The sequence below is a fragment of the Opisthocomus hoazin genome, chromosome 19, assembly GCF_030867145.1.
Source record: "Opisthocomus hoazin isolate bOpiHoa1 chromosome 19, bOpiHoa1.hap1, whole genome shotgun sequence".
In the NCBI taxonomy this organism is placed as follows: Eukaryota; Metazoa; Chordata; class Aves; order Opisthocomiformes; family Opisthocomidae; genus Opisthocomus; species Opisthocomus hoazin.
In genome coordinates, this window is record NC_134432.1 from 5,708,482 (window position 1) to 5,725,234 (window position 16,753).

The following is a 16,753-nucleotide window of genomic DNA, read 5'->3' on the forward strand; positions in this document are numbered from 1 at the left end:
CCTCACCTCGCCAAAGGAAGTGGGGGGTTGAGGTGAGGTGGCAGACACAGGGAGCTGAGGACCAGGGAGGAAGGAGAGCTGCTGACTGAAGTTGAACCAGGAAGAAGGGCAGGAAAGGTGTTTCCCTAACTATTTAAAATGTTATCTTTATTTCTCAATACCCAAACCAGCAATGCAAAGTTTATGTTCGTTGCCGATACATCAAGTGAAATTCCCCAACTCCAGACTGCTTTGCCGGCAGCAGGAGGGCTGCGACTGCTTCCCAGCCACTGCTGTTGGGAAGAGGGGGTGCCGTCTGCCCCCTGCCCCAAAGGAGCCTTCTGGAGCGCAGCCCGACCCAGTGCCCTGCTCTGCTGGGGGAAGGCGCCGCCGTGACCCCTCCTATGTAGTGTCTGAGAGCCGTGAAGGATGTCAGCAGCAATGTGAGCATCGAGATTTTATTGCATTAACCCCCCTCCCGCTCCGCGGTCAGCACTGCTCCCTGCGCTCGGAACCGCCTGCTGCTCTTCCCTGCCCAGCTGGTGGTGAGAAATCCCCCCCAGGACCAGTTCACCCCCCGAAACGCAGCTACCCCTTCTCGATCAGCGCCAGGAGGTGGCTGAGTGTGGGCAGGACGTGCTCAGGGGGCACCGCCGGCTCCTCGCCCTGCCCCGCAGCCCGCAGCAGAAAGCCGTGCATGCCCGCGGCCCGGGCCGCCCGGTAATCCCGCGTGTAGTCGTCCCCGACGTGAGCCGCCTGCTCGGGCGGGACCCCGCCGAGGCGCAGCGCTGCCTCGAAGATCCTCGCGTCGGGCTTGGCGAAGCCCGCGGCCTCGGAGGTGAGGACGAACTCGAAGTGGTGCCGCAGGTTGCACTGGGAGAGGATGTTTTCCAGCCGCTTGTCGAAGTTGGAGACGACCCCCATGCGGAAGCCGCGCCGGCGGCACCGGCTCAGCGTCTCGCCGGCTCCCGGCAGCACCTCCCAGTTGCGGGCGCTGCAGAAGTCGCAGTAGAGCTCTTCTGCCATCAGCGTTAGGATCCCGTCTTCGTGCACGCCAGCGAGCCTGAAGGTCTGCTTCACGACCTCGACCCACCACTGGCGGGAGCTGAGCCCCCGCCCGCTGCCGTAGTTGGGGTAGCGCCGGCTCTGGGCTCCGTAGGCCTCCCGGAACGCCCGGCCCAGAGCCTCCGGCCGCGCCCGCACCCCATGCGCCCGCGCCGCCGCCGCATAGCTCTCCGCGACGGGCCGCCGCAGCCGCAGCAGCGTGTCCTTCACGTCCCACGTCAGCAGGCGCAGCCGCAGCATGGCGCGGCGACGGCTCGGCTCGGCGGGAAACGCGCGGCCAGCCGACGGGGGGGGGGGGGGGGGACGAGGGCCCGGCGAGCGGCCCGGCGCGGGTTGCAGGGGCGAGGGCGCCCTGGTGTTGGTGTCCCCGGTGCGGGGCGAGGGCCCGTGGCGGGGTCTGAGCGAAGGGCCCGCGCCGAGCGGGGGGGGGGGGGGCAGCGTCTCCCAGACCGGGGTGCGGACTGCGGCGGGGGGGCCGGGGGGGGGACACGCGGGGCTGGGGGGGCGGGGCGGGGGGGAATTGGAGGTGCGGGGCTGGCCCGGCGTGGGGGTAACGCGGCGGCACCCGCGTCGTCCGGCACCCGACTGCGCCGGAAGCCCCGACCACGCACTCAGACCCGCCCCCAGGAAGCCCCGCCCCCGGGAGCCCCGCCCCCGGGCCCAGGCCCGCCCCCTGAAGCCCCGCCCCCGGGCTCAGACCCGCCCCCCCGCAAGCCCCGCCCCTCTCGCTCAGGCCCGCCCCCCCGCCGCCTCCTCCCTCAGCCAGCGCAGCAGCTGCGGCGCGAAGTAGGTGATGATGGCGTCGGCCCCTGCGGAGAGACGGGAGCGGGCGGGAGGCTGCAGCCGGCCCGGCGGAGGCACCCGGGGGCGACGGGAAGGGGCAGGCCCCGGGGCCGCCCGCCTCACCTGCGCGCCTGAAGGCCGTCACCGCCTCCCTGACGGCGGCCTCCAGGCCGAAGGCCCCGGCCTGGGCCCCGTGCCACAGCATGGCGCACTCCCCCGAGACGTGGTAGACGGCCAGCGGGTGGGTGGGGTGCTGCGGGGAGCGGGCTCAGCCGGCGGGACCGCCGCGCCCCGAGCCCGCCGGCCCCTCCCCACAGCCCCCCGGGGTCCCCCTGTGCCCGCCTCAACGCGCGGCCCCTCGGGCCTGGGCAGCCCGAGGCTCCGCGCCGGGGTCAGCCGGCGCCTGGAGAGCTCACCCGAGCCTTGACGTCCCTGACCAGGTCCAGGTAGGGCATCCCCGGCTTCACCATCAGCACGTCTGCTCCCTCGCGCACGTCCCGGTCCTGTGAGGGGAACACGCGCACGGCGCCGGCGGCGCGGGATGAAGGAACGTTCTCCCGCCAGCCCGCAGGAGGTTTTCCCCAGCAGTCGCCAGGCGGCGGGTGGTTTTCCCAGGAGGGATGACGGGAAGGGTCTGGCGAGCCCGCAGATGGGCTGCGACGGGGCAGAGCCGGCGCTCCCCTCGCCCGACGCCGTGCCTGGGGGAAGCCGGGGGCTGCGCATCCCCGGACACAACGCACCGAGCCATGCCAGGGCACGGGGTCACCATCTCCATGGCTCCCAGCACACAGCCCTTGGGCTCACGCTGGGACCAGCTCTCCCTCTCTTGAGATGGAAGAGCCTCGGCCATTTTGGCTGGTGTGCCTCCGACCACCTTCTGCTTCCAACACCCCTGGGCTTGCTCCCCAAACCCACGGCCCTTGGCGCTGCCCCGGGCAGCCCGACCCCGGCTCGCTCACCACGGCACGCATCGCCAGGCCCCTGGCGCCCGGGGGCAGCTGGTAGCATCGCCTGTCTCCGAAGGCGGGTTTGGACAGCGCAGCGTCCCTGGTGATGAGCAGGGCAGAGGGTGAGGACCAGGACGGTTCCCCGTGCCTCTCACTTCGTACAGCTTCATAAACGTGAGGACAGACTAGGACAAGTGCCTGAGCCATCGGGATCAGGAAAAGGGGGTGCTCTCCCGGCCCACCTCAGCGCCCCAGTATCGCTCTGGGAGGTCCAGCAGGCCCAGGCTGGTCCTGGGAGCTGTGCTTCAACACCCGCTGCCCTCCCCACACCCAGCGTCTGGGGTAAAATCGTCTCAGACATTTTCCTTTTGCTCTTTTCCAAGGCAGGTTCCTCAAGGCCGCCCCGTCGGGGTCAGGTCGTTCTTGGGACGAGGTCTGACAGCTGACTGAGCTGAGGCTTGTCCCTGAAGCCCCCCTTTGGGGCAACACCAGCTCCTGCGCCTCCCCTCTCACTGCTCCTGGCAGCTCCCTCCCTGCCTGCCTGGCCACCAGCACCCAGGATGAGCAGGCCAAGGGGTGGGACAGAAGATCACCCAGGTGATCTTCCCACCGGCCAGCCTCTCCTGGGAAAGGTACGTTGGTCTCCCTTTCGCACCGGGAAGGAGGAGGAGCGCGCTCCAAGGCGACCAGCGTGGTCCCAGCTGCGGCCCAGGCTCTGGCTGAGCCCCCTTCCCAAATAACTCTCCGGGAACGCAGCTCCCGGCCAGCCTGGCGCCGGCTGGGGACACTCCTGGCTGAGGGACAGACCCACCTGAAGGGACCGTAGAAGCACGAAGCAAACTTGGCGCTGTAGCTCATCACCGAGACCTGCAGAGGAGAGCGGAGCCGTCAGGGCCAGCAGCTCGGCGCTGCATCCCGGGGCAGCACCGATCCCCCCCCGCGGCTGTTTTATCCTCTGCCTCACATCCTCCTTCCCCTGCCACAGGCCTGGCCCCTCGCTGTCCCCGTGTCCAGCCAAGGACATTCCCTTCCTGTGTGCAGCGGGGCAGGGAAATGCCTGCGGCACCTCCTGGGCAGCGTGGGGCTTGCTCCTCTCTCCGCTTGCCCAGCTCCTGTCGTTGTGCAGCCTCCCTGTGGACGTCGCTCCTGCCCTTGGCACGGGCAGATCCCGAGCTCACCTTGTTGCCCAAGTCGTTGGAGATCAGCACCGCCTTTATGGCCGCGACGCGCCCGTCCATCATATCCGAGGGGGCAACGATGTGGCAGCCTGCAGGGAAGGACCAGAGACCCCCAGAAGTGCCCGAGGCTGTGGCTCTGCCTGCAGGAGGTGGCCCCAGGGCCAGAGCGGCCCCGGGTGCTGGCAGCTCTGCCAGGGCCAGCGCCTGGGGGGCACGGAGAGCCTCCCCGGCTCGGAGCAGAAGCTCTGCCAGCTGGAGCCAGGCCCAGTTTGGTTCTGGGCCTACTGAAAGCGAGAGGGGGTGAGTCTGTGAGAGTCAAACGCGGGTACCGCTGCCAGGAGACTCCTCACCAGCTTTGGCGTAGGCCAGTGCCACTTCTGCCAGCCGCTGGCAGCTGATCTCGTTCTGGATGGTGCCGTCTTCACGCAGGATGCCTAGGAGACAAACCTGGCGTTAGGAGAGGGGCCGGACAGCAGCTGCCTCCATCCCCGCGGTGGGAGCGTGGCTCTCGCTATAGATACGCTCCGAGGAGCAGCGGAGAACGTGTTAAGAAAGCTGGATAAGGAACCAGGGCACCAACGACGCAGCCCTCCAGGGAGCGGACACAACACGTGGGTGCTCCGGGGAAGGGAAGACAGAGACGGTGCACGCAGACAGGTGCTCAGACAGATTCAGATGGCCAGGGAGTAGGTGCCTTCACCACCCATGCCTCCTACCCTGCTGTCAAAACCCAGCAGATGTCTCCCAGGCTCAGCTGGGCTTGTTCAGCCTGGAGAAGAGAAGGCTGAGAGGGGACCTTCGAAATGCCTCTAAATATCTGCAGGGTGGGTGTCAGTAGGACGGGGCCAGACTCTTTCCAGTGGTGCCCAGCGACAGGACAAGGGGCAACGGGCACAAACTGAAGCAGAGGAAGTTCCAGCTGAAGATGAGGAAGAACTTCTTCCCTCTGAGGGTGACGGAGCCCTGGCCCAGGCTGCCCAGGGAGGCTGTGGAGTCTCCTTCTCTGGAGATATTCCAGCCCCGCCTGGACGCGGTGCTGTGCAGCCTGCTCTGGGTGACCCTGCTTCAGCAGGGGGGTTGGACTAGATGACCCACAGAGGTCCCTTCCAACCTCGACCATTCTGTGATTCTGTGAACTGCACCAGTACTGAGGAGCAAAGTCTCAGGGCAGGAGCTGGCCAGGCCCCTCCAGCACCTGAAGCTCCTCAACCAGAAACGGCGAACCCCCGGAGACTCCCAGGGCCAGGAAAACGCTCGAAGAGCAGCCTGGGACCCCAGGCTGTGCACTCACCGCAGTGCCCGTGGGAGGTGTACGGGCACAAGCAGACATCGCAGGCTATGAGCAGCTCTGGGAAGGTGGAGCGGATCTTCTTGATCGCCCGGATGGCAGGCGTGTCCTCCGCGTCAGCAGCGGAGCCTCTCTCATCCTGTGAGAAGAGAAATGCCTCAGCACGCACCGCCGAGGGCTTCCCACCAGCTCCTCCGTGGCAGCAGTTCTGCCCAGGAGACGTTTTCTGCACGGCGAGACCCTGTAACGCAGGGTGGTGTGACCACCAACGATGGAGAAAAGCGATGGAGTAGCACCTCTGAGCTGGGAGTGCAGGTCTCAGGGCCACCTGCAAGAGCTCTGGGAGTTTTTTAGGTGTCACTGCAGTCTCCCAGTGCCATCCTGCTCTGCTGAGTGGGGTGCAAGCACAGCTAGAGACCCTGAAATGCTCCTGCTTGACCCCCCGCGGGCCCCCACTGCTGTCCCACACCCCTGTGGCTACCCCAAGCCCCCTGCCACCCCCACGCCCACTCACCTTGGGGAGCTTGCTGGGCACCCCGAAGATGAGCACACACTTCAGACCATCTTCGACAAGGGGACGCAGCATCCCCTCCAGCTTGTTGACCCCGTACCTGAGAAGAGCGAAGTGAAGGGGGCTGCCAGGCACCCAGACCTGCTCCGTGGGGAGAGCTGGTCTGTGGCTTCGGTGCTGGCCTGTGAGCGATCCAGCAGCCACAGGCATCCACGCCACGCAGCAGCTGGAGCTACAGGGGAGGTGTTGCCTGAACACTGGGAGGAACAATCTGGGACCTTATCTGGGGCTGCAGGAGCGTTATCTACCCGGCATGGACACTCTCTGCTCTGAAAGGATGAGCGTGCCCTGCCCTTGGACCCCTTATCTCAGCGTCCCTGTTGCAGATCCTACCTCCCCCCAGGACCACCCCCCAGACCTCTCTGACCGCAGCCCCGCTAACGCGGCAGCGGGTGAAGATGGCAGCTGCCAGTCCAGCAAGACGTAACGCAGGACCGGAGCCCGCAGCCTTGCACAGGTTTTCCAGCTGCTGCTGGAAACCTCATTCGCCTCCAACTTCCCTGCGTGCCCAGCCCGCACAATGTGCAAGTGCTCTGGGGCAGCACGAGACCCTGGTGCTATCCCTGCCAGCACTGGTACTTTCCCAGCATCCCCAGTATGATTCCCTCCACTCCCTTAGCGGACGAATGCTCCTGCCCTGCCTGATGCTGGGGGATCCCCAAGGTGGGGCCCACAGAAGGTTGGCGGTGTCACCCCTGCTCATCTCGGGCCATAGAATCCCAGCATGGCAGGGGTTGGAAGGGACCTCTGTGGGTCACCCAGCCCAACCCCCTGCCCAAGCAGGGTCACCCAGAGCAGGCTGCACAGCACCGTGTCCAGTCCATACATCAACCCTGCTCGGGCAGGGGCATGGCAGCGACTGGCACGCAGCTTGGGGGGGCTGGGTGCTTACCTGGCTTGTCCAGGGAGGCTGGGGATCGGCTCCACTGCATCAGGGCTGTCGCTGCAGGAGACGGATGGGACCGAGGTGTGAGGACTTGGCATGAGAAGGAAGCCCCTACCCGAGGCTTGTTCCTGGGGAATCTCTGGGGGAGTCAGAACCTATCCAAGAGCTGAGGGAGCGCCTAAGCCACCCACCCTGAGCTTGGTCCATCCCTAACCCAGAGAGCCAGGGCTCACTCACGTGACAAAAATGGGGTAGATGAGGTTGGAGGCATCGAAGGTGGCTGCCGTACACTGCCAGGAGCGTAGCAGAGGGTGGAAGTAGCCGCTGTGAAGAAGGGAGTCTGCCTGCATCTTGGGCCTTCACCGAGCAGCCGTGGAAGGAGACTCTGAAACGCCCAAAGAAGCCGGCAGGCTGGTTAGCAGCGGTGTCCTGGTAAGCCACGGCTACCGGTGCATGCGAGGAGGGGCTGAGGCCCGTCGCTGCCCCGCTCCGGGCACATGCGGGGAGCGGGAGCCGCAGCCCCGCCAGCTCCAGCCCAACTCTCCTGGGCGCTGCCTGGGTGCCGCAGGACCCCGCGCCAGCAGCCCCAGCACAGCGCTTCCCATAAACAGGGACGATGCCGACTCCTCCCCACGAAACCTCCCAGTTCTGTGTATGACACCACCAGTTTGCAGCCACCAGCGTGCTCCCGCCGCAGAGCCGCATTCGCTCCGTTCAACGCTACCAGCCTCGCCAGGCTCCGCCTGCGCTGGCTTGTGTAACCGTACCAGCCGTGCTCTAGCGTGAGACGGTCGTTGCTTAATGCAATGTTTTACTTTTGCTCAAGGCCGTGTAATTGTGTGACCCATCTTCTGCGTACAGAGTAGGCAAAAGCTGCTCTGCGTCGCACGAACTATTTGTGGCCACAGCCTAAAGGTGCGGTCACGGAGAGCGTGGGCACCGGAGGAGAGAGAGGCGCAGGATCATGCTGCAGGTGCCAAGGCTGTGAACCCCGGGGTCACACAACGCCAGCCGCCACTCACTGCCAGACAAAACTGATTTCAAGGGTAACAAAGAGCAATTACTCAATATACATAAATCACGTGTTAGCTGTGTCATCACTGAAACTTTTTCTGTAGCAATATTTTCTTCTTCTGTAACAGATCAAGTAATAATTCTGCGATTAGACCATTAAGATTTAAATCTGCACTGGCGATGGATTCTCACCAACATGTGGCTGGTGAGAGCACGACGGCAGGGGCCGGGGCAAGGCGGCTGTCCCGGGACGGGGCATTTGGCTGCAGACCAGCAGAGAGTAGCTGTTTCGGCCCTGGGAAACGCAACCTGAACGACAGGCTGTTTGCACAGAGCGACTCCAAGGACTTCTGCTGGCTGCACACGCAGGGCCGCGTCCCACCAACGCCGCGAGCAGGGACTCCCGCGGGAGGCAAACAGCAAAGTCCCGGCCAGGCACCGCGGATTTTGCTCGGAGAGCTGCAGCCCGAGGGAGGCTGGTGGGAGGAGAGCTGGGGACCGGCTTCTGAGAGCAAGTGGGACTTCTCTGCTGGAACCCCGGCGCAGGGCAGGACGCGACGGAGGGACCTGTCTGCGGGGAGCAGCCCCGCAGCCCCCGTCCCTGTCCCCAGAGGGTTCCCCAGCAGGATGCCTTGCTGCTGCCGGCTCCCTCCGGAGAGCAGACACGGCTCGCAGCGTCCCAGGACACAGTCCGGGGAGAAGGCTTTACCCCAGCGCCCGCGACAGTGGTCAGCACCGGCGCTGGGCAGGAGACGGCTCCATGCCTCCGGAAAACCTCTGATCTGAGGTGTTCGCCTATTTTACACACTCAAGACCCTTCAGATACTCTACCGCTGTGCCAAACTCTCAGTCTGTGTCAGGCCACCCCAGGGCACAGGGCACTGCTAGGGGCATCGCCTTCAGCCCAGGGCTTGGACCGAGTCTCTTGTACCCCAGCAATCACCTCCGCTTGGCGGTGCGGGAAAACGCACCTTACCAGCTTACGCCTGTGAAAACACTGTACTAAAAAAAACCGGACGGTGCTTGCAGGGGATTGCAGACCAGCTGACAGGCCTGCTGGCAGCATCCCGGCAGGACTTGGCAGGGAGTTGTTAGCCCTGGAAATCTGCCGCTCCAGTCCCGACTCGCAGGGAAGGGGACAGCCCTCAGTGAACTGGAGTGGGCAGCCCAGGCAGGGCTCCAGGAGGGCTCCGGGCAGGGCTCCGGGCAGGCAGCCCTCCAGAACAAAGGGCTCGTGGACAAAACCCACCTCAAGAATCCAAAGAATGCTTTAACCAGATAATCCCACCGGGGAGGACGGGGTGGGACGCGAGGCACCTGACTCTGTGCGGGACAGATAGAGGCTGTAGCTCCAGAAGCTGCCTTCTCCGGGACGGAGGAGATGGCAACCGGCAGAGTTGTGGAGTGCAGATAACCCCAGCATGGGTGGGCCCTCCTTCCCAGCCCCGCGTCCCAGAGCTGCTGCCAGCCACAGGCTCCCCTCGCCCACGCAGGGCACCCTCTCGGACGAGGGCACTGGGGTCCTGCAGCCCCAGAGCTGCCCGGCAGCCGGGGAAGGATGGCAGGGACGCAGAGCGAGGACTGCGAGGGTGCTGCGATAAGGAGACGTCACACCACATACGCTACGGCCGTGAACGGGGCTGTTTCCCCCCCGGGATCCCCTTAGGGCTCCCAGCAGAGCACGCACACCTCTTCCTCCAATATTAAACGCCCAAATCTGTATTTCTAAAGCAATATTTGCTTCACGCACACCAGAGTATCAGTAAGGAGGAGTTTAAGCACAGCCCAGCAGCGGCTCCGCGGCAGAGTGGTTTCACCTTTGCTCCTTCACGCCGGGACGGCCCGAGGACCAGCCCAAACTTGCAGCACCCGACCCCGCGCCTTCGCCCAGCCCGGGTCCCGCTGCGGCGAGCCGGGTGCCTCGCTGTATTCGAGGAGGGAGAAGCGACTGCGAAGCGAAGAAACCACGCGCACGAGCACAAACGAAACGAACTCAGCGGACGGGTTAAAGCCGGACGCGACGCGCGCCAGCGGCCAGCTGCAAAGCTCCGCTCCGGCTGCTGAGACGCGAGGAAGGCGCTTCCCAGCGTTTGAGGACGCGGGCTCGTCCAGCTATTTACCTGGAGACAGGCGAGCTCCCGAAATCCCAGCGGGAGCGGGGACGGACTGCAGCGTACCTGGGAAGAGAACGGAGCTGCGGGTTAATTAACAGGAGTCACGAAGAAAGCTCAAGACGATCTCACCTTCCAGGTGGGATCTGGAAATGGGGATGCTCAGGGAGGGGCTGGCATCACACCGCGGGATGACCGGGGTTGGGGTTTGGGGGGGGGGTTAGGACCGATGCCAGCTCGAATCCCACGGTAACTGCGGGTTAACGAGGGAAAACCGGGCTGCCCTTGCTGCCTGCACCCGGCCGGGCCCTGTCCCTGGAGCCGTCCCCACCTCCCAGCAGCCCTACAAGGGGTTGGGGATCGGGGGGGGGGGGGGGGCCGGAGCCGGGGCATTCGCCCCGGCTCCGGCTCCCCGCCCCGGTCCCCAACCCCGGTCCCCGCACTCACCGAGCTCCGGCCCCGGCCGTCCGACACGCCACCGAGCCCTCTGCGTTTGCATAACCCCGCCCTCTGATTAGCATAGAACCGCCCCCCCAGCGGGGAGGGATGGCGGCGGGAAGTCTCGCGCGGTGGAGGGCGGGAAAGGGCGGGAGGCGGCGCGGCGGGTTGGGGGGTTACGAGTGCTGTGAGGTGCGGAGCAGGGCTTTGGGGTGCTGGGGGGGCCAGGAGCGGGGCTGAGGGTGGCGTGAAGCAATGCAGACGGGGGTTTGAGTTGCCGCAGGGGGACCTGGAGACAGGTTTTGGGGTGCTGGGGGTGCCTGGAGCAGGGCTTTGCGGTGCTGCACGTGCCCAGAGCAGGTCCTTGGGGTGCTATAGGGGACAGGAGCAGAGCTGGGGGTGCTGGGGGGCCATGGAGCCAGGTTTTGAGGTTCTGTGGGGGCCTGGAGCAAGTCCTTGGGGTGCTGGGGTGGCCTGAAGCGTGGCTGAGTGTGCTGCGGGGCCACGCAGATGGGTTTTGGGGTGCTGCGGAGGGACCTGCAGCCAGGTTGTGGCATGCTGGGGCTGTCTGGAGCAGGGCTTTGGGGTGCTGGGGGGCCAGGAGCATGACTGAGGGTGGTGGGGGGCCATGCAGACAGGGTTTGTGGTGCTGTAGGGGGACCTTGAGCCAGGTTTTGGGGTGCTGTGGGGGCAGGAGCAGGGCTTGTGGTGCTGTGGGGCCATGGAGCCAGGTTTTGGGGTGCTGCAGGGTGCTGGAGTCAAGCTTTGGGGTGCTGGGGGTCTGCCAAGCCAAGGGAGGCCAGAGCCACGCTGCAGGCCTGGCAGCACGCGTGCAGGATGTGCTGTTTTCTCCATCTCGTCCAAGCATGGGAGATGCACGGATCAGGTTTATCCTTCTGCAGAAAGATCAGACAAAATAATGCATTTTTCCCAAACAAAGGGCTTATTCTAACAGAAACTCTCATGGTGGTGCGCAGCTCCCGCATGATAACCCCGTCTCCTCGGCCGGCTGCAGTGCGTAAACCCCGACCTCGTATCTCTGCTCTCTTTGCCCCCAGCCCAACTGGGAGCGAGGGTGAGCCAAGGCTCCTTCCGCCAGGGATACAAAGACCAGCACCCAAGCCTCACTGCTCCCGTAACTGGCAATGTCCTGTCAAGTCTCTGCACTTGCCTCGCTCCTCTCTGCGACCCCCCCCGGGAGCCCTGCGTCCAGCTCCGGAGCCCTCAGCCCAGGACAGAGCTGGAGCTGCGGGAGCGGGGCCAGAGGAGGCCCCAGCAATGATCCGAGGGCTGGAACCCCTCTGCTGGGAGGAAAGGCTGGGAGAGCTGGGGCTGCTCAGCCTGGGGAGGAGAAGGCTGCGGGGAGACCTGACTGCGGCCTGCCAGGGCTGAAAGATAAGAAAGATGGGGAAAATATTTTCAGCAGGGCCTGTAGCGATAGGACAAGGGGTGATGGTTTTAAACTAAAAGAGAATGGATTCAGATCAGATATGTAAGGAAGGAATGTTTTACACTGAGGGTGGTGGAACCCTGGCACAGGCTGCCCAGAGAGGTGGTTGATGCCCCATCCTGGGAACATTCCAGGTCAGACTGGACGGGGCTCTGAGCAGCCTGGTCTGGCTGAAGATGTCCCTGCTCATTGCAGGGGGGCTGGACAAGGTGGCCTTTAGAGGTCCCATCCAACCCCAACTATTCTATGACTCTCTCACACGAAGGCCGGGTTGCAGCAGCCTTCATCCTCCACTGTCAGCTGCTCCGTAAGAGATTTCATAGCGAGTTTCCCTTTGCTGCACGCTCAGATCCGTGATCTGCAGCCGCAACCAGATCATTTTATTACTGACAGAAATAAGAGACTCCACTTCTGTAAAAAAGGCTTTTATTTAGATATTGTTCCCTTCCAGAATATGCACCCCAGATATGTATTAGAATGGCATAAAAGAAAAAAAAAGAGGAAAAGGAGCTAGAAGTCAGGCCTTTTCTGTTACTGGAGATCTTGGGAAGACATCATCCACTCAGTCTTTTCATCTGTCACTGACTGTAGGCCAGCAGAAAATCTTTGTTGATTCAAGTTCGTTCCAGGAGCCGGGCTTCTGCGCGTGACAAGCCATCGTGCCGTAGGCACACAAAGGCAGGGCGGCTCTGGCGGGCAGCCCTGCATCGGTTTTTGGTGAAAAGGACACACCATTCCTCACAAGTGCTATTTTAAAACTGCACATCAGCGAAACTTGTGGGTTTTAGTTCAAGGTACCTAAAACTTTCCTCAGGTTTCCTTCACCAGACCTCAGCTTAGTCCAAATATTGGGGTTATTAGTCTTCAAAAAGATCAAATAATAAAGCATTTTTCCCCAAAATTAGCTTATCCTAATAGATACTTTCTCAGAGAAGAGAAAGGAAAGGCATCAAAACTAAGACTTCAAGTATAAAAGAACAAACCTATACGAGTACTAGGAATACAAACAGCTTGTTTCTCGAAGGAGGTATTTCACAAGCCCGAGGTGCCAGGCTGGCCTTCCCAGACAGGAACCTCCTGTCCTCGCTGCCCTCCCGGCGCCCACCACACCGGCAGGCAGCCCGCATCTCTGCGATCACTGGCCAAGGCTGAAGAGGGACCTTTCATGTACTTAGTCCATTCCAACTGGGAAAAAAAAAAATCCCACCAAGATCCCTCGCTCTATTTGGCCACATTTAAGCTTGCTGCAGTCACCAACCTGCCTGCAGGACCTGCAGCTCTGCAAAGGAGACGAGACCACCTCGCTGCTGACCGGCGACAAGCGCTACCACTTCATACAGCCACTTTTGGTCTTCCTGACACATTTTTAGCCATTCATTTTGCTTCAGGTTTTTAACAAAGTTCCTCTTGGTCTCCCAGGGCTTTAAAGATGCAGAAGCAGCACTTTCAGTGTTGGAGTTTACATCGTAAGTGCTGTGAAGATTTTTGATTTGGGTTGGTTTGAGGCAACTGAGGGGGCCACTGGTCCTTGTGCTGTGTCCTGTATTGCTGCACGCGAGCGGTGAGGCTGAAAGGGGTTAACGATCGATTCGGCCCCTGACTCGGTTTAACGAGCTTATTCAACAGTGTCTCCAGCTCTCCTGGCCAGCTTCTGCACCAAGCACCTGGCATTTCTTTTATTCCTCTATTTCGGAGCCAACCCAGCATAAAAAGCCCAGTCCTGCTGCTGGTCGTTCAGAGCCCGGCGAGGGTGCCAAGCCCCGGGGCACGGGGAGGAGCAGTCCTTCCACGAGAAAAGCTTTAGCAGAAGTCTTTTACATACAAGTTAAAGCCAAAAAGGGGATGGGCCGCAGAGGAACAGCACAAAGCTCTACTGGAAACAAGAGGGGACACAGCAAGGTTGATTTACAGCGTTTATAGCCCTCTGAACAAAACCCAGCCCCTGCACGCATCTCATCAGCAAGCTCAGTTGTCCACCTCCTCCTCATCATTTTGTTCCTCTTCCTCGATCCTTTCGTCATCATCATCATTCTCTTCTTCTCGGCTCTTATCTTGCTCCTCTGAGTCTGCCTTCTTGTCTTTATCTTTCCTCGCTTCTTTCTTTCCTTTTTGCTCACGCCTGTAAACTGAGAAAGAGAGAACACTGAAAACCTGCCAGCCGGTGTTGCCACGGCATGAAGAGTGCAGCAGCTGAAGTCCAGTGCCACTTGCTCTCCAGGCTGACAACGGGAGCAGCGAACTCGGAGCAGCAGCTCACTCTACTACCCGAGCTGTGCTGACCAGCTCCGTAGGAAATAGCGTTAAGCGTCAGCAGAAGAATGCTCAAAAGGACGCAGGAGTTCACGCTTACAGGCAGCACCTAAGGCTTTCCTTAGACAAACGTACTAGGGGAGTGACAGCAGGTGAGACTCTCTCAATCCTCAAGTTCTGTTAAGGTGCACATTACTTATTCCCCAGGCAACCTGTAGGGTAGGATGCTGGGCAAAGAGAAGAGAAACAAGACAGGCAAGTAAGTGTTGCTTGTCCAGTGTTTGAGGAAAACAGGACTCGGTGCTATGCAGACTCCCTCGACATGAACTGAGGACGATACCTTCCAGGGACTCCTTCAATGGGGCTACAAATCGCTGGAACTCCATTTCCTCCATGGCAGAGAGGACATCACCAGCATTCAGTGTTTTCCTCTTCCCCTTCATGGCAAAGTTATTTGCACTAGGCGAAAACAAGACGGAAAACAGGGCTAATTGGTACTGTCATCAATTTAGTCTTATTTAAGTCACAAGCAATTAAAAAAAAAATCCATCTCCTAATCACTTGGGGGGTTAAAAACCACTTACTAATAGTAGTTTAAGATACCTTCTTGTTTACATTGGCTGTTTGTGCTTTCATCCAGTTGCACTGCTTGCCCACAACATTAGTTTTCTGCTTGCATGGACCTTTTCTACAGTGGGGGGGAAGGGAGAAGGAGACAGTCTGCATATCGGCTGCAAGGTGACACCTGCACAGAACCGCGTGAGCACGTCACAGCGGAGAAGCCGCTGCCGGCACAGCACATCCTAAAGCCACCCCACAGATGTTGCTGCGTCGCTGCGACCAGCTCCACGGGGGTGCATTAAGAAAAGTGTGGGCAGCAGGTCAGGGAGGTTCTCCTCCCCCTCTACACTGCCCTGGGGAGGCCCCATCTGCAGTGCTGTGTCCAGTGCTGGGCTCCCCAGGTCAAGAAAGATGAGGAGCTACTGGAGAGAGTCCAGCGCAGGGCTACGAGGATGAGGAGGGGACTGGAGCGTCTCTCCTACGAGGAGAGGCTGAGGGAGCTGCGCTTGTTCAGCCTGGAGAAGACAAGGCTGCGAGGGGACGTTAGAAATGCCTCTAAATATCTGCAGGGTGGGGGTCAGGAGGACGGGGCCAGACTCTTTCCAGTGGTGCCCAGCGACAGGACAAGGGGCAACGGGCACAAACTGAAGCAGAGGAAGCTCCAGCTGAACCCGAGGAAGAACTTCTTCCCTCTGAGGGTGACGGAGCCCTGGCCCAGGCTGCCCAGGGAGGCTGTGGAGTCTCCTTCTCTGGAGATGTTCAAGCCCTGCCTGGACGCGGTGCTGTGCAGCCTGCTCTGGGTGACCCTGCTTGGGCAGGGGGTTGGGTGGGGGATCCCCAGAGGGCCCTTCCAGCCCCTGCCATGCCGGGATCCTGTGATTCTGTGCCTGGCTTGGCTCATGCTGGCCCTAACGCAGCCACGGGGTGAGCAGCTTCGAGAGCGAGCAACGGGCTCTCGCCTTCGCCAGGACAACCGCACAGCCGTATTCCAGGCTAAGGGGGGCTTGGGAGCCCTCCGGTCCCTGCTGGGGTGGGGACACCTGCAGAGAGCCGAGCCGCCGGCCCCGCATGTTGCTCAGGGCAGTGCAAACCCAGCGGCTGCGGTCCGGCAGACTGGGCTACACCGAGACCGGTTTGTTTATACAGACGACACCGAAACGAACACGCCGGGACGGTCAGCAGGAAGGTGAGGCAGAAACCCACCGCGCTGGGTGTCCGACGCGACAGATTCTCACCATGAAGTTGCGTAGAGCACGAACACACTCGCTGCTCGAGATATGGCGCTCCGAGCTTCTTTGGAAATGTTCACTCCGTCGGGAAGCTGAAAAACAAATTCCGTTTTCATCAGCAGCTGCTGTAGGTGACTTCAACTCGCGTAACCCACGTCCCGGTTCCGTTACGGCATCGCGAGGGCCCAGAAGCTCCAGGCTGACCTCAGACACCGGCCCCGAAACTCCAGCACCGGCTGCAGAGCCGAGCGCAGCTCCACCACCGCCCCCCGGCGCGGCCGCTGCGGGGCCGGGCCGGCTCTGCCCGCCGCCCCCGGGCAGCCCCGCCGCTCCCCGGCCCTCGCGGCTCGGGACCGGGCCCGCCGCTGCCTGCACGGCCGGGGATGGTCCCGGGCTGCCGCGCAGAGGAGCCGCTGCTGCTCCGGTTCGGGGGGGGGGGGGGGGAATGGATCCTCCCGGGCCCGCTCCGGGCAGCGAGGGCAGCCGGGCCGGCACCCACCGCCTCCTTGATGATGCGGGTGATGACGGCGTTGGGCAGGTTCAGGTCCTCCGGTCTCTCCGCCATCCTGGGCCTCCCCGCCGCGCACACCGGCGCCGCCCGGCCCGGCGCAGCCCCGCCCACCGCAGCGCGCGCGCTCAGCGGCGGGCCCCGCCCCTCCCGGCGTGCAGCGCGGCCGCCGTTGCCTGGCGACAGGAAGGCGGCGGGGGGGGGCCCGGGCGGGCACCCCCGGGGCTGCTGGGGCCGGGGGATGGAGCCGGGAGCCCGGAGCGGGGCCGGGGCCGGGGCCGGGGCCGGGGCCGGGGCCGGGGCTGGGGCTGGGGCCGTGCGCTCGGCCCCGCCGGTGGGCTCCGGCCTGGCCCCCACAGCGCCGTTCAGCGAAGCCGTGGCTGCCCCGCAGGCCCCAGCCCGGGCCAGGCCTCTGCTAAGGGCACGGGGCTCTGACAGCCCGACCAGGTAATTAAACTAAATGAGCTCCGAGGGCGAGAAGGGAGCAGATTAACC

At 62.7% G+C, this 16,753-nt stretch overlaps 3 protein-coding genes across 5 annotated transcripts; all 3 read right to left on the reverse strand.

Moving 5' to 3' along the window:
- Positions 1-421: 421 nt before the first annotated feature.
- Positions 422-1,355, reverse strand: HDHD3 (haloacid dehalogenase like hydrolase domain containing 3). Its single transcript, XM_075439495.1, has one exon. It carries the CDS (start codon positions 1,282-1,284, stop codon positions 568-570), a length of 717 nt encoding a protein of 238 aa, XP_075295610.1. The 5' UTR covers positions 1,285-1,355; the 3' UTR covers positions 422-567.
- Positions 1,356-1,704: 349 nt separating this feature from the next.
- Positions 1,705-10,344, reverse strand: ALAD (aminolevulinate dehydratase). 3 transcript variants are annotated; one of them, XM_075439492.1, is made up of 13 exons: positions 10,270-10,344; positions 9,832-9,888; positions 6,935-7,082; positions 6,704-6,754; positions 5,755-5,851; positions 5,244-5,379; positions 4,303-4,386; positions 3,953-4,041; positions 3,586-3,641; positions 2,787-2,874; positions 2,244-2,330; positions 1,951-2,080; positions 1,705-1,853 (listed from the first exon to the last, which is right to left on the reverse strand). In XM_075439492.1, the coding sequence occupies exons 3-13, from the start codon at positions 7,045-7,047 to the stop codon at positions 1,774-1,776; spliced, it is 1,011 nt and encodes a 336-aa protein (XP_075295607.1). In that variant the 5' UTR covers positions 7,048-7,082; positions 9,832-9,888; positions 10,270-10,344; the 3' UTR covers positions 1,705-1,773. The 3 variants fall into 3 exon arrangements, with proteins under 3 accessions (XP_075295607.1, XP_075295608.1, XP_075295609.1); XM_075439493.1 differs by lacking the exon at positions 10,270-10,344 and adding an exon at positions 10,050-10,184; XM_075439494.1 differs by lacking the exon at positions 10,270-10,344 and adding an exon at positions 10,154-10,172.
- Positions 10,345-12,119: 1,775 nt separating this feature from the next.
- Positions 12,120-16,366, reverse strand: POLE3 (DNA polymerase epsilon 3, accessory subunit). Its single transcript, XM_075439621.1, has 4 exons — positions 16,250-16,366; positions 15,757-15,842; positions 14,301-14,419; positions 12,120-13,836 (listed from the first exon to the last, which is right to left on the reverse strand). Exons 1-4 carry the CDS (start codon positions 16,313-16,315, stop codon positions 13,676-13,678), a joined length of 432 nt encoding a protein of 143 aa, XP_075295736.1. The 5' UTR covers positions 16,316-16,366; the 3' UTR covers positions 12,120-13,675.
- Between the last annotated feature and the right edge of the window lie 387 nt (positions 16,367-16,753).